This window comes from Hippopotamus amphibius, chromosome 2 (genome assembly GCF_030028045.1).
Source record: "Hippopotamus amphibius kiboko isolate mHipAmp2 chromosome 2, mHipAmp2.hap2, whole genome shotgun sequence".
Lineage (NCBI taxonomy): Eukaryota > Metazoa > Chordata > Mammalia > Artiodactyla > Hippopotamidae > Hippopotamus > Hippopotamus amphibius.
Genome location: NC_080187.1, coordinates 206,844,962 through 206,861,764, shown reverse-complemented (window position 1 = coordinate 206,861,764; position 16,803 = coordinate 206,844,962). Strand labels below are relative to the sequence as shown.

Below are 16,803 nucleotides of genomic sequence, written 5' to 3'. Positions count from 1 at the left end.
GAATCACCTGGGGCCCTTTGAGAAGTGGGAACAGAGCTGGGTAATGGCTTTGAGTGCTTTGTTAGAAGGGCTTCTCTGTATGGTACTGCTGTGAGTGATTCAGAGGTGGCTGAAGAGACCTATAGGTCGCAGCCCTTACTCCTCACCACCCCTGCAGCTATTTGCTGCTCTTGTGATTTTTCTTTTCTCTTTTAAGACTGCTTTTGATTTCCATATCTACATAATTGAATAATAATACATGTCCCCAAGGAATGGTAATATTAGGGGACATCAGTATGCATGTTTAGGTTTAGGATTTGACTTTAGTAAAAGTAATGCCCCTAATTTCAAAGCTGAAAACCGTTTCTCTCAAGAGAAATACACAGGCTAGAATTATTTAACTTGACAGTCCCAGGCTTGATGTTCTGATCTTCCATCTTCTCTCCATCTAGTCCTGAATGGCATGGAATGCTCTACTCCCAAGCTGACAGCAAGAAGAAATCAAACCTCATGATGTCTCTGTTTGAGCCTGGCCCAGAACCTCTCCCATGGCTAGGGAAAACGGCACAGTTGGGCCCTATTTCAGGTATAACAGAGATCAGATTTCATTTATGCTGGCTTTTTCTCTCTGCTCTTGTGAACGGCCCTGTCTGTGCAGTCAGAGAGCTGCGTGATTTCCCTTGAGTGCCCTGTGGTTTCTGATGCTGGATATGTATGTGGAGAACCCCAAGAGAGCTTGATGTTTGGACTTTTAACTTTGCCGATCAGGGGAAACAAACATTTAGGTTGTTTCAAGTAAATATAAATACTCTGCTTGGAGTGAAAAACTATTCTCCATAAACTTTTTTTTCTTTAGTGTATTATTTTCAACCCAGGTACCCCTAGTCATTCTTAAATAATTTACTCTTGAAACTGTTTTCCCTTAGTTTTCCTAACATTGCATTCACCTGGCACTTATCTTTTTCCTTGGCAACTTTTTTTCTTGTCATCTTGTCTTTTCTTCCTCTTGCCTCATGATTCCCAAGGTGTGGTTCTTTGCCTTCTTCTCTTGGGTTATTATTCTCTCTTGGTTATTTTATCAGCTGTTATAGCTTCAGACTCCCACAAGTCTCTAATTCTGGTCCTGCTTGATCTCTCCCTGAAACTTGCAGATTGCATTTCCAGCTCCCACTTGGACCTCTCCACCTATATATTCTGTCACAGTCCTAAGCTCAGCATGTTTGTTGCAGAAACCATTGTCTGCCCCTCCTTCCCCCATAAACTCTTTCTTCTGATTTTCCTACTATTTCTGATTGAGGCCTTTGTACTCCTAGGTACTCAGGATCCAGCTGTAGTGTCACCCTTGACTCATTTAGGCCCATTTCAATTTTAGGAACATTTACCAGGCAACCTCTTCTGTGCCAGGTCTGGGGTCTAAAAGAGTTAGCAGGAGTTACTCAGTCTAGTGAAGAGTGGAATAATAAACATGAACTGGCACAAGATCAGAGTTGGCCTGAAGGAGGGGATGGTCAGCTCTGCCTAGAAGACTCAGGAAGATCTCCACAGAGGAGGGATACCCTAGCTGAGTTTTGAAGAAAAAGAGGAATTTGCTGAGCCAGTGAAGGGAGAAAAGGCATCCTGCCCAAATGGAGCACCTATAGAAAAGAAAGGAGCTGGAACACAAAGTATGAGGGTGAGGGTTGGGAAGACCAGATGGTGGGTTAGAGGTTGGCAGTGGTACAGCAGGGCAGGCCTCATCTGAAATGTGAAGAGCTGAGACTTTATTCTGCAGATACTGGAAGCCACTGAGGGGAGTAATATGATCAGATCCTTCTGGCTGTAATGAGAACAGTGGAGATACCAGTTAGGTGACTTTATATTCTAGGTACTGGTACCCCCTGGAGTGGTGTAATATGGCTGAAATCCAAGTGAGAAATAATAGACTTTGCATTTAGAAAGAGAACTCTGTGGAGTGTGGATTTGAAAAGGTAAGGGCATTTTGAAGTTAGAAATCTACTGTGACAGTGCTGGCGATGTGAAGATGAGAGGCAGAACAGGGGCAGTGGCTGGGGATGGAGAGGCTGGGATCCATGCAAAAGATGTTGAGGAAGTAGAAACAACAGTATTTAGATATGAAAATAAAGGACAGAGAAGAGTTGAGAATGATCCCAGGTTTCTGACCAGGGCTGCAGGGTGAGAGGCGGTACTGTTCACTGAAACAGAACAGAGGAGGAAGAGTAGATTTGGGAAGAACATCTCTTTGTGTGTGTTAAGTTTGTGCCTGTGAAATTTAGGTTAAAGTGCCTATAAACAGTTCCTATAAGAATGTAGAGTTCAGGAGAGAGGGCAGAGTTGAAAATATAATTTTAAGTTATAAGCATATTGCTGATAGTTAAAAGGTTGAGAATGAGGGATATTGCTTAGGGCAGTAGTTCACAAATCTGAGGTTTGGTATACAAAAGGAAACCTGGAGAACTTGTTTAAAAGTTCTGTTTCCTGGGCTCCACCTGTGGAGATTCTGATTTGTTTGGTCTGGATTCAAGGCCAGGAACTTGCAGTTTTAATATTACCCAAGTGATTACAACCCAGATTAATAACCACACTTTGAGAAGCATGGAAAGTATATATATTAAGGAAAAAAAAAGAGCCAAGGACCAGACCCCTAGAAAGGACCAGCTACTAGGGGCAGTGGAAATGACACCAGTAAAGGAAAATGAGAAGGAAGAGGCAGATAAAAGAGAAAAAGAAGAAGAAAGGGATGTCACAGAAGCCAAGAGAATACAGAAATTCAAGAAGGAAGTACAATGTCTCATGAGCACATGTGAGACATGGCCTGCAGTGTCTTATACACATATGCATGCGTGTCAGTTAAGGTCTGAAGGATGCCTTTTGCCATTGAAGCCTAGAGAAGATTTTGATGGAATATAGGCCCAGAAGCTAGGCCACGGGCCAGCAGACTTTCAGCAAAGGGCCATGTAATAAATATTTTAGGTTTTACAGGCCATTATGGTTTGGCCATAACCACTAAACTCTGCCATTGTAGCACAATACGTAAACCACTTAACAATATAAAAAACCATCCTTAACTCAAAAACAGGCAGCCAGCTATAGTTTGCCAACTCTTGAGCTAGGATCCAGGGGCTGGGATTTTAAAGCTCACACAGGAACAGGAGACAAGACAAAGAACTGAAACCTCTGAGTAAAGTTGGGAGTATTGGAAGTGAGAGGATGACAAGAAAAATTCTACCCATTGTTTCTACCTACTTTTTTTTTTTTTTTTTTAAATTTATTTTTATTTTTATTTTTTATTTTTTTGGGGGGGTACACCAGGTTCAATCAGCTGTTTTTATACACATATCCCCGTATTCCCTCCCTTCCTTGACGCCCCCCCCTCGAGTTCCCCCCACCCTCCCTGCCCCAGTCCTCTAAGGCATCTTCCATCCTCGAGTTGGACTCCCTTTGTTATACAACAACTTCCCACTATTTTACAGTTGGTAGTATATATATGTCTGTGCTACTCTCTCGCTTCTTCTCAGTTTCCCCTTCACCCCCCGCCCTCTCCCATACCTCGAGTTCTCCAGTCCATTCTCTGTATCTGCTTCCTTGTTCTTGTCACTGAGTTCATCAGTACCATTTTTAGATTCCGTATATGTGAGTTAGCATACAATATTTGTCCTTCTCTTTCTGACTTACTTCACTCTGTATGACAGATTGTAGTTCTATCCACCTCATTACATATAGCTCCATCTCATCCCTTTTTATAGCTGAGTAATATTCCATTGTATATATATGCCACATCTTCTGTATCCATTCATTTGTTGATGGGCATTTAGGTTGCCTCCATGTCCTGGCTATTGTAAAGAGTGCTGCAATAAACATTATGGTACAAGTTTCTTTTGGGATTATGGTTTTTTTTGGGTATATGCCCAGGAGTGGGATTACTGGATCATATGGTAGTTCTATTTGTAGTTTTTTAAGGAACCTCCAAATTGTTTTCCATAGTGGCTGTACCAACTTACAGTCCCACCAACAGTGCAGGAGAGTTCCCTTTTCTCCACACCCTCTCCAACATTTGTTGTTTCCAGACTTTGTGATGATGGCCATTCTGATTGGTGTGAGGTGATACCTCATTGTGGCTTTGACTTGCATTTCTCTGATGATGAGTGATGATGAGCATCTTTTCATGTGTTTGTTGGCCACCTGTATGTCTTGTCTATTTAGGTCTTCTGCCCATTTGTGGATTGGGTTATTTGCTTTTTTGGTATGAAGCTGCATGAGCTGCTTGTATATTTTGGAGGTTAATCCTTTGTCCGTTGTTTCATAGGCAATTATTTTTTCCCATTCTGAGGGTTGCCTTTTAGTCTTGTTTATGGTTTCTTTTGCTGTGCAAAAGCTTTTAAGTTTCATGAGGTCCCATTCATTTATTCTTGATTTTATTTCCATGATTCTAGGAGGTGGGTCAAAAAGGATGTTGCTTTGATGTATGTCAAAGAGTGTTCTGCCTATGTTTTCCTCTAGGAGTTTTATAGTGTCTGGCCTTACATGTAGGTCTTTAATCCATTTGGAGTTTATTTTTGTGTATGGTGTTAGGAAGTGTTCAAATTTCATTCTTTTACATGTTGCTGTCCAATTTTCCCAGCACCACTTATTGAAGAGGCTGTCTTTTTTCCATTGTATACTCGTGCCTCCTTTGTCAAAGATAAGGTGCCCATATGTGTTTGGGCTTACTTCTGAGTTCTGTATTCTATTCCATTGATCATCCTTTCTATTTTTGTGCCAGTACCATACTGTCTTGATCACTATGGCCTTGTAGTATAGTTTGAAGTCAGGAAGCCTGATTCCACCAACTCCATTTTTCCTTCTCAAGATTGCTTTGGCTATTCGGGGTCTTTTGCATTTCCATACAAATCGTAAGATTTCTTGCTCTAGTTCTGTGAAAAATGCCTTTGGTAATTTGATCGGGATTGCACTGAATCTGTAAATTGCTTTGGGTAGTACAGTCATTTTCACGATGTTGATTCTTCCAATCCAGGAACATGGTATGTCCCTCCATCTGTTTGTGTCGTCTTTGATTTCTTTCATCAATGTCTTAAAGTTTTCTGCATACAGATCTTTTGCCTCCTTAGGCAGGTTTATTCCTAGGTATTTTATTCTTTTTGTTGCAATGGTGAATGGGAGAGTTTCCTTAATTTCTCTTTCTGCTCTTCCGTTGTTAGTGTATAGGAATGCAAGAGATTTCTGTGCATTAATTTTGTATCCTGCTACTTTACTAAACTCATCAATGAGTGCTAGCAGTTTTCTGGTAGAGTCTTTAGGGTTTTCTATATATAATATCATGTCATCTGCAAAGAGTGACAATTTTACTTCTTCTTTTCCAATTTGGATTCCTTTGATTTCTTTTTCTTCTCTGATTGCTGTGGCTAACACTTCCAAAACTATGTTGAATAACAGTGGTGAGAGTGGACACCCTTGTCTTGTTCCTGTTCTTAGAGGGAGTTCTTCCAGTTTTTCTCCATTGAGAACAATGTTGGCTTTTGGTTTTTCATATATGGCTTTTATTATGTTGAGGTAATTTCCTTCTATGCCCATTTTCTGGAGAGCTTTTATCATAAATGGATCTTGAACTTTGTCAAAAGCTTTTTCTGCATCTATTGAAATGATCATATGGTTTTTATCCTTCAATTTGTTGATATGATGTATCACGTTGATTGATTTGCGTATATTGAAGAATCCTTGCATCCCAGGGATAAACCCCACTTGATCATGGTGTATGATTTTTTTAATGTGCTGTTGCAGTCTGTTAGCTAGTATTTTGTTGAGGATTTTTGCATCTATATTCATCAGTGATATTTGTCTGTAGTTTTCTTTTTTTGTGACATCTTTGCCTGGTTTTGGTATCAGGGTGATGGTAGCCTCGTAGAATGAGTTTGGGAGTGCTCCGCCTTCTGCAATATTTTGGAAGAGTTTGAGAAGGATAGGTGTTAACTCTTCTCGAAATGTTTGATAGAATTCGCCTGTGAATCCATCTGGTCCTGGGCTTTTGTGTGTTGGGAGATTTTTAATCACTGCCTCAATTTCTGTACTTGTGATTGCTCTGTTCATGGTTTCTATTTCTTCCTGGTTCAGTCTTGGAAGATTGTATTTTTCTAAGAATGTATCCATTTCTTCCAGGTTATCCAATTGATTGGCATAGAGTTGCTTGTAGTAGTCTCTCATGATGTTTTGTATTTCTGAGGTGTCCGTTGTGACTTCTCCTTTTTCATTTCTAATTCTGTTGATTTGCATCTTCTCCCTTTTTTTCTTGATGAGTCTGGCTAATGGTTTATCAATTTTGTTAATCTTCTCAAAGAACCAGCTTTTAGTTTTATTTATTTTTCTTATGGTTTCTTTCCTTTCTTTATCATTTATTTCTGCTCTGATCTTTATGATTTCTTTCCTTCTGCTCACTTTGGGGTTTCTTTGTTCTTCTTTCTCTAGTTGTTTGAGGTGTAAGGTTAGGTTGTTTATTCGATCATTTTCTTGTTTCTTAAGGTAGGACTGTATTGCTATAAACTTCCCTCTTAGAACTGCTTTTGCTGCGTCCCATAGGTTTTGGGTTGTTGTGTTTTCGTTGTCATTTGTTTCTAGATATTTTTTGATTTCCTCTTTGATTTCTGTAGTGATTCCTTGGTTGTTTAAGAGTGAATTGTTTAGCCTCCATGTGTTTGTATTTTTTGCAGTTTTTTTCCTGTAATTGATATCTAGTCTCATGGCGTTGTGGTCTGAGAAGATGCTTGATATGATTTCAATTTTCTTGAATTTGCTGAGGTTTGATTTGTGACCCAAGATGTGATCTATCCTGGAAAATGTTCCGTGTGCACTTGAGAAGAAAGTGTAGTCTGTCGTTTTTGGATGGAATGTCCTATAAATATCAATTAAGTCGAGATGGTCTAATGTGTCATTTAAAGCTTGTGTGTCTTTATTTATTTTCTGTTTGGATGATCTGTCCATTGATGTAAGTGGGGTGTTCAAGTCTCCCACTATAATTGTGTTACTGTCGATGTCCCCTTTTATAGCTGTTAGCATTTGCCTTATGTATTGAGGTGCTCCTATATTGGGGGCATAGATATTTACCATTGTGATCTGTTCTTCTTGGATGGATCCCTTGATTATTATGTAGTGCCCTTCCTTGTCTCTTTTAATAGTCTTTACTTTCAAGTCTAATTTGTCTGATATGAGTATTGCTACTCCAGCTTTCTTTTGACTTCCATTTGCATGGAATATCTTTTTCCATCCCTTCACTTTCAGTCTATATGTATCCCTTGGTCTGAAGTGGGTTTCTTATAGGCAGCATATAGAAGGGTCTTGTGTTTGTATCCATTCAGCCAGTCTGTGTCTTTTGGTTGGAGCATTTAATCCATTTACATTTAAAGTGATTCTTGACATGTGTGTTCCAATGACCATTTTCTGAATTGTTTTGGGTTTGTATTTGTAGGTGTTTTCCTTTTCTTGTGTTTCCTACTTAGAGAAGTTCCTTTAGCACTTGTTGTAAGGCTGGTTTGGTGGTGCTGAATTCTCTTAACTTTTGCTTGTCTGGAAAGCTTGTGATTTCTCCCTCAAATCTGAATGAGATTCTTGCTGGGTAGAGTATTCTTGGCTGTAGGTTTCTCTCTTTCAGGACTTTCAGTATATCCTGCCATTCCCTTCTGGCCTGCAGAGTTTCTGTAGAAAGGTCAGCTGTTATCCTGATGGGTTTTCCCTTATATGTTGTTTGTTGCTTTTCTCTTGCTGCTTTTAATATTTTTTCTTTGTGTTTAATTGTCGTTAGTTTGATTAATATGTGTCTTGGTGTATTTCTCCTTGGGTTTATTCTGTATGGGACTCTCTGTGCTTCTTGGACTTGGTGAATTATTTGCTTTCCCATGTTGGGGAAGTTTTCCACTAGAACCTCTTCAAATATTTTCTCAGACCCTTTCTTGTTTTCTTCTTCTTCTGGGATGCCTATAATTCGAATGTTGGTACGTTTAAGGTTATCACTGAGGTCTCTGAGGCTGTCTTCTAGTCTTTTTATTTTTTTTTCTTTTTCCTGCTCTGTGGCATTTATTTCTCCCATTCTATCTTCCAACTCACTTATTCGTTCTTCTGCCTCAGTCATTCTGCTGGTTATAGCATCTAGAGTATTTTTAATTTCAGTTATTTTGTTATCCATTGCTGTTTGTTTTTCTGAGTTCTTATGAACTGTTTCTTGTACTTTATCTATTTTGTTATCGAGATTTTGTATCATTTTTACTATCATTACTCTAAATTCTTTTTCAGGCATTTTTCCTATTTCCTCCTCATTTATTTGGTCTTGTGGGTTTTTTTCCTGCTCCTTTGCCTGCATGGGGTTTCTTTGTTTCCTCATGGTTGTCCAAGCTTTTGGGGTTGCTTGTCCTGGTGATAGAGGTGTTTATAGAAGACTGTCCAAGCCTCAGACTAATGTCCAAAGTATTGGATTAAACGAATATTAAGTCTAGGAAACACATACATGTATAAGACACACAATTATTGAATCTGTTAGGACATTAGGCTCTAGAAAGACCTGACAGAACCCCAGTGTGCTATCAGATATTCAAAGAGAAACCCAGCAGAAATTGACAACTGAAACAGTACAAATCAGAGACAAAAGCAAAAGCAAACAAACAACAAATAACACCCTACACTTACAAACATCAATCCAGGGAGATTTTGTAAGCTAGGATCAAATATAGAAATGAGCTGGAGTACCACCAGAGAGAATGGAGATTCTCAGAATGTAATTAGACAACTGTACTAAGAACTAAGATAAAGACAAAAGCCTAATATTAATACCAAGGCAGTGCATCATCTGGAGAATAGAGCAAGGAGTCTGAGCAGACCGATAGTGTTGCTTATAAGTATGTTAAGATAAAATAAACTTAAAATGGCTGGAAGAAAGGGGAACAGAAGAGCGTAATGTGGTTGGAAATATGCAAAGAAAAAGAAAGGAATAGAAGTGTATAAAAGATAGGGATGAAAGGAAAGTATGAGAGATATTTTGTCCGTACTACCAAAAACTTAGCTAGATATAGAAGTATATAAAAAGGCAAAAAAAAAAAAAAAAAAGAATAAAAAATATCCTTAAAAAATTATGTTATAAAACTTGTAGATCCCTTAGGGCTAAGATCGTATTTAATAAATCAAAAAAAAAAAAAAGAGAGAGAGAGAGAAAGAAAAAAAAAAAAAAAATCCAGAACTGATCCCAGAATGGACCAGTTCAATAGGTAGTGATACTACTATTTCTGTTTCCTTAGCGTCTCAGCTGTAAGTGTCCTTCTCCTTGCCTTGGGTTTTTTTTTTTGCGTTATTCTGTGACCAGCAGAGGTTCCTTTATTGTTCGTCTGTAAGCCTCGGTGTGTGGGGAGGGAGAGGTTACAATAGTGGCTCCTTCTCCTGGGAGTGAGTGAGCAGTGGTGCACTGTTGTTTCAGTCAGGCTTGGAGGTGCCTGTTGCAGAGGGCGCTGGTGGCTCAGGCGTACACAGAAAGTCTTAGAGTTGGGCCTCTCTCGGGGTTTTTTCTTTTTGATGCTGGTTTTTTTTTTTTTCTCTCAGCAGCCTCCCTGCTGCTGGCGTTGCAAGGAGTTTTAATCTAGCCCCGCCCGAGTGCCTGAGGGTGCTTGTTATCCCTGCGTGCCTTAGGTGGCCCGCAGGGCGTCTCTCCACTGCCTGTTGCAGAGGCACCGAAAGAGAGGGAGAGGCTATGCGCGCGGCTCCTCCCCCCGCCCGGGAGCCTGCAGCCTCCAGCCGCCATCATGGCCGGGCAGCTCTCAGGGAGGGGCACTCCTCTCCGCGGACCTCCTCCCTCCTGTCCTCTCGGTCCGTCACCCTACTGGCAACAATGTTTCTCACCCTGAACCAGCTCTCCGGTTCCCACGCTCCCGCTCCTGGACCCTCCGTTCAGCCGCGGATCGATGTCTCGGTCCGGGAATGCTGAGCTGCGCTGCGGACCCTCCGTATGTTTCTCACTCCCTCCCGTCTGCCACAGCTCCGCCACTTCACCCTCTTTGAGCCCTCGTAGATGCCTCCCTACCGGCTATGTCGGGCTCCCCGCAGCCCTTTCTGGTGTCCGAGGCCGTCTGCTGGTGTTCAGCTGGTTCTCTGTGGGAATTACTGCGTCCTTCCGTGCGTTCCCAATGCATCTGTCTACCTACTTTTATATGTATAAAGAAACATAAAAGTCTCCTCTGAGAAGTTGAAGCCCAGGTCCTGCACCATGTGGATCAACACTACCCATTCCCAAACCAAACGGTGCAAAAACTGGTCCTGAAGCAACAAAACCCGTGCTGCATCCTCCAGAAGCTAATATAATGGCTCTCTAGGAATTCCTCTACAACCCAGGGCAAAAAGACTGCTGCAGGAAAAACATTGCCCACTGGAGATGAGTTCATGATTTGAAAAAAAAGTTTTAAAATCATGCTAGGATTTTCTCTCCTTTGAAGGAAAACCAACAGGAGGGTTAGCACCTTAAGGACTTAATCTGAAAGACTCTAGAATGAGTGTTTTAAATCATTAAAGAGTTTTAGGAAGGAATAGAAACCAAGAGGAAAGAAGAGGACACTATGAATCAAGAGTCATTTGATCTTGACAGATAGGAGATTCTTGGTGGCTTTGTACCAGTAGTGTCAGCAGGTGATTAGCCAGGAGACAGGTTGAGGAATGAATTAGAGATGAGGAAATGAAAATGACAAGTTTGACCACAAGAGGACAGAAATAGTAACTGGAGAATGGAGGGGGGTGGTGTGGAAAGAGAGATTCCTCACGTCCTTTACCAGTTCTCTCTGTAGCATTCCTACTTTCATTCTGCCTTTCCTACTTTTTCATTCTCACTGTTCTTGCCTTGTTTTGGCTTTCTTTATCTTTCACTTAGATCAGAGGTCAGCTGACTGTGGCCTTCAAGCCAAACTAGGCCACTGCTTATTATCTCGTAAATATCTGATCTGGCTTTTCTGATCTGGCTGCCAACCTAGCAATGCTTGGCTGGTATTACATATATTCTTGAGTCAAATGGAAGTGCTCTTTACTCAGCCCTATATTCATATTGTTTTTTCCTCCCTCTATCTGTTCTTTTCAAGGAGGATGATAAGAGCTAGCATCTATTGAATTTAACTTTGTGCCCGGCACTGTGCTGGATAAAATGAAGTGTATCATCTCATTTAATTCTCACAACAGTCCTGGGAGATTGGGATTGTCGTTATGGTAACAAGTAATAAATGATAATAAAACCTATCTTAGAGGGTTGTTGAGAGAATTTATTGAGGTAATATGTATTGAGTACCTGACACACAGTAGGCACATTTCATGGTAGACCCTGCTGTTTTAATTAGGGGTTTTTTTGTGTGTTTTTTTTTAAATTAATAACTTTATTGGCTGTGCTGGGGCTGTGTTGGGTCTTCGTTGCTTCACATGGGCTTTTTCTACTTGCAGCGTGCAGGGGCTACTCTTCATTGTAGTGCGCAGGCTTCTCATTGTGGTGGCCTCTCTTGTTGTGGAGCACTGGCTCTAGGCATGTGGGCTTCAGTAGTTGTGGCACGTGGGCTCAATAGATGTGGCTCACGGGCTCTAAAGCGCAGGCTCAGTAGTTGTGGTGCACAGGCTTAGTCCCTACTCAGCATGTGGGATCTTCCTGGACCAGAGATTGAACCGGTGTCCCCTGCATTGGCAGGCAGATTCTTAACCACTGTGCCACCAGGGGAATCCTTTAATTATGTTTTTTAATCAAAGGAAAGCATGCAAAATAGTACGGTTTATACCTATCCCTGCTACTCCTAATTCTGGTCCTAGTGCCAGCCATTTGCAAATTTTCATTGTTTCTTTTGATGTTTATTACATTTCTAAATAATAGAAGTATATGGCTATTTATTGACTTTTTTTCTCTCTTATTTATTTTTATTTTATTTATTTTATTGGCTGCGTTGGGTCTTTGTTGCCGCACAGGCTTTCTCTAGTTGAGGCGAATGGGGACTACTCTTTGTTGTGGTGCACAGACTTCCCATTGTGGTGGCTTCTCTTGTTTTGGAGCTCGGGCCCTAGAGCTCAAGGGCTTCAGTAGTTGTGGATTACGGGCACAGTAGTTGTGGCTCTCAGGCTCTAGAGTACAGGCTCAGTAGTTGTGGCACACGGGCTTAGTTGCTCCACGGCATGTGGGATCTTCCCGGACCAGGGATTGAACCCGTGTTCCCTGCATTGGCAGGAGGATTCTTTACCATTGAAACCACAACAGAATTCCCTTTTTTTTCATTTCTAAATGTCATCTTTGACTTTTTAAGGAAAACCGCTTAGCTTTCTTAGCACAACCATCCCTACCCACCCATCTACCCAAGAAGTGCATTTTTCCCTTCCTTAACCCTTGCAGTGTGGTTATATAGTGTTCTGTTTGGTTGGTTGTTTGGGGCTTTTTTTTTTTTGCTTTTCTTTCTTTTTTGCTGCTGCTGCATTGGGTCTTCGTTGCTGCAGGCAGGCTTTTCTCTAGTTGCGGTGAGCGGGGACTTCTCTTCATTGCAGTGCGCGAGCTTCTCAGTACAATCTCTTTTCTTATTATGGAGCATGAGCTCTAGGTGCGTAGACTTCAGTAGTTGCAGCATGTGGGCTCAGTAGTTGTGGCACAAGGGCTCTAGGGCACATGGGCTTCAGTAGCTGTGGCACATGGGCTCAGTTTCTCTGAGGCATGTGGGATCCTCCCTGCCCAGGGATCGAACCCATATCGCCTGCATTGCCAGGGAGATTCCCAGTCACTGTGCCACCAGGGAAGTCTGGTTATAGTGTTCTTTTTGGTTAAATCAGTATTCTGTCCTTGCTAAGTGAAGTCAATATTATTTACTGCTAAGCCATGTGGTGTACCATGTTATATTCCCTTTGTTTTGCAGCTCTTTTTGTCCTACCCCAGATATTACTTTTTTTTAATTAGGTATTTCTTTGCTCTAGCAGGCAACATAAATGTACTCTAACTTCAATTAAAAGGAAAGCTCTATTGGAAAGACACTGATGATCCTCAGAGAGTCCAGGAAAGAGCTGGACAGCCAGGCTCTGGGAGGAGCCAGCAGCAGATGAGGGCAGCCCTCACTCTGGGCTCTCTCACTGCTTTCCTCTACTTTACTTTTTTCTTTGCTGTTTTCTGTGTACCTATCACTAATTCCTATCTAAGTAAAATACATCCTTTATGTATTTTTTTTGTCATTTTCTGTCTTTTTTTTCTTGGAGGCATCTGCCTTCCTCTTGTTTCGTGAATGGACTGGTTGTTCTCTAGGCCTGTTGCATAGTTGTCATCCTGAGTCCTCCCTTCACATCTCTCCATGGCTCCCCTGTTTCATGAATCCTCCTGAGAAAAGGGTACATGGGAAGTAGACATTTGAAATCTTGCATATGTAGAAATGTCTGTATTTTATCCCTTATACTCAGTTGATAGTGTGGTTGAATATTGAGTTCTAGGTTGGGAATCATTTTCCCTTAGAGTTTTGAAGCATCACTCTGTTGTCTCTTCTGTCTTCCAGTGTTGCTGCTGAGAATCTAGTGCCGTGCTGACTGCCGGGACTTTGACTCTGATCTCTGTTTCCTCTGTGCACCTTGAGGCTCTTCTAGTGTCCCTAGGGTTCTAGATTTTCAGAATCATGTACCCAGTTTATCTCCTACCCATTTCTTTCATTTTTCAAATTTTTTATTCTACCTTCTGTAAGATATCTTCAACTTTATCTTGCAACTGACTTTTTTAAATTTTTGCTATCATATTTATTATTTCTAAGATCTCTTGTTCTTTTTTCATAAATGTCTGCTAAGCCAGTTACCACATGTAAATTCCAAACAATTAGAGACAGTACAAGATAGGCTCTGATTAGATGTTGAAATGTTTGGTACTGATACTGAGTGCTGTAGGATAAAAGGGACTAGAGAAATCACTGTCTCCCAGAAAAACTTGGGACAACTCCATGGAGAAGTTAGGATAGTATATGGACCTAGAATTTAAGTAAGTTTGGGTAGGTGAGGAATAGCATTGTTGAGTTGGGGAAGAAGTGTTGCCTTTGAAACCAGGCACAGCTGAGTCCCTGTGAAATCTGAGCCTCAGTTTCCTCATCTTTAATGGGACTAATAATATCTACCTTCTAAGATTGCGGTAAGGAGAGAAGTTGTATATGTAAAATATTTGCACTTAGTTGAAATTTAATAAATATTCTTCATTCTGTAAGTTCCTTGAGGCCAGAAAAATATCTTCTCTAGCCCGCTTCCTAGCACAGTGCTTGATACATAGTAAGGTCTTACTATAGATGATGGATGAGTATGTGAGGGAGGGAATAAATAAATGAGGAAAGGAGAGCATTCCAGACAGGGGAGTAACAGGAACAGTGGCAGGGAAGTTGGAAATAAGCATGTTGCATGAGAAACGAGTGTTGGATCTTGGCCTGACTAGAAAGGTTTATATATTGACAGGTATTTATGAAAATATGTCTGGAAAGCTTAGCCAGTACTTTTTGGAGGGAGGGGTGGGAAGAGAAGGGACTGGCAGAGTAGTATGGGGCCAGTATAAGGTCTCTAAATTAATGACCAGACTGGGGTTAGGGAGCTTCTGGGTCAGTTAGAGAAGCTGGGCTAATTCCAGTTTTCAGTGTGAACATTTGGTCAAGAGATTTCCCCAGACTTGTTGGGAAAATGATTCCTGCTCTCTACCCTGAAAGATGGCAGTAAGGATAAAATGAGCCAGTAGATATAAGTATGCTTTGTCAGTTTGTGGCAAAGTTTCATTGACTCAGAAAGCAGGTAGAAAAACAGAAACCGTTGTTTATCCACATGGCTATAAAACCAACATGGCTTTAATTCTTTGGAAGCAATAAACTAGTAAGCCATAAGATGGGGTATGTTTCACGAAAAATGTATTTCTTCCCTTGCTTTTTTCCTTAATTTGGCTGTACATAATTTTACTTTTAAGTTTTCTTAGTGTCTAGACATATGCTATCTAATTCAGTAGCCACTCACCACATGAGGCTATTTAAATTTAATTAAATAAAATTCAGTTCCTCTATTACACTAGCCATGCTTCAAGAGTTCAGTGGTTACAGGGGCTATGGTTACCATTCCTCATCACAGAAAGTTGTGTTGAAGAGTGCTGGGCTAGACTATATAGAATTGCAGTATGTATGTATACATATATTTTTATATATACTTTAGTATTGTTGTATGTATTAGTTTTATCCTCTCTGAACTTAATTTATAAATCAGAGAAGTGAAGCTTATTTCTTTAAAAACATTAAGCCGGTTTTTACTTCTGTGGGCCTCAGTTGTTTCGTGTCCGACATCAGTACTGAGAACAGGTTTCCCAGCCTGACTGAAGTTAATGGGTTTTCTTAATTAGGGAAGTAACAGGATATAGGAGATTGAATGATTCAAAGAGCTTCTAGCCTAACTGGAAATGTAATTGATTGTGTTTTGCCAGATGTCATTTCAAGAATGTCTTTTTCTTTTAAGATGCTAAAGAAAACCCTTATGGTGAGGATGATAATAAGAGCCCATTCCCCCTGCAGCCCAAAAACAAACGCAGTTATGCCCAGAATGTGACTGTGTGGATCAAACCCAGTGGCCTGCAGGTAACATTGCCATTCATGTTGCTCTCCTTGGGGACAGGAGGAGGGATTCTGGCAGGCAGGCAGACATTTGATTTGATTTTCTTTTCCTTTGATACTTAGTAATTCATTTACTTCTAATGTTTGTCATTATTTCTAAAAAGGATTTGAGGTGGCCCAGAGTAAAACACATATACAGCAGAATCGTTTTTTACAAAATTTAGAGCAATATAAAACCTAGAGGAAGAGGGAAACAGTTGTTCCAGGAAGCCAAGGTAAAGTGATAATTGTATTTGAGCAATTTGGCTCTGAGCATCCTGCTACCAAGTTCAAAAAAAAAAAAAAAATCATGTTGGTTATATGGTTCTTGTCTGAGAAAAGGAAGCATGTCAGTTCTTCTAGAGAGACATTTTTCTGGCATTATATTTTAATGTCATATTTTTGACATGGTGAGTCATTGAGTAACATTAGGGGTATTATCTTTAATAACAATTTTGAGAAAGATGTAAAAATCTTCATGTGATTATTTCTTCCATCCCCATAGGGTAAGCCAAAGCATTACCCTGTAATGCCACAGAAACACTTTCATGGGGGGCTAAGATTATCTTATTATCAAGGTGTGCTACTCTTAGTCAAGGTACTCAAGTGACTTTCTCCTCCCATTTGTACCTATCTTTAAAAATCACTTTTTGAACCTTTTTTCTCATTTGAGTGCCTTTTTCCCCCTTTGAGTGCCTTTTTCCCTCTTTGTTCCTCCAGTGAGTCCAATCTAAGCCAAATGAGAAGAGGCAATCAGGCCACCTGACCACAGAAGTAGCTTCTGTTGACAGCATAGTCTCCTCTAGCCCCCTTTTCAGGGAGACTGGACACATCCTGCCATGGCTAAGGGGCCTCTCCCCTTTGTTGGAAATTCAGGTTCTCCCTCTTTCTTGCCATCATTGGCCCCAACACTTCCCTGTCAGAAAGGGAGCTGAATTTTTCTAAACTTAGTTTTTAAATTTTATTTTGGTCTGGATGTATTGTTTTATTATGGTGAGGCACACATAGCAAACCTTACCATTTCAAACATTTTAAATATATAATTCAGTGGCATTTAGTACAGTCGCAGTGTTACATGACCATTACCACTATCTAGTTCCAAAACATTTTCATCACCCCAAAAGGAAATCCTGTACCCACTAGACAATCACTCTTCCCCCAGCTCTTAGCCAGCATTAATCTGCTTTCTGTCTGTAAGGATTTGCCTGTTTTAGATATTTCATGT

The 16,803-nt window shown here is 40.6% G+C and overlaps 1 protein-coding gene across 9 annotated transcripts in view; it reads left to right on the top strand.

Annotated features, from left to right (window-relative positions):
• The window catches only part of INTS14 (integrator complex subunit 14), a 90,524-nt gene that overhangs the window by 69,796 nt on the left and 3,925 nt on the right, over window positions 1-16,803 (top strand). For all 9 annotated transcript variants that reach the window (XM_057722914.1, XM_057722909.1, XM_057722911.1 and 6 more), the window contains 2 exons: window positions 432-565; window positions 15,445-15,563. In XM_057722914.1, the coding sequence (XP_057578897.1) occupies window positions 432-565; window positions 15,445-15,563 (253 nt within the window). The remainder of the gene's footprint in view (window positions 1-431; window positions 566-15,444; window positions 15,564-16,803) is intronic.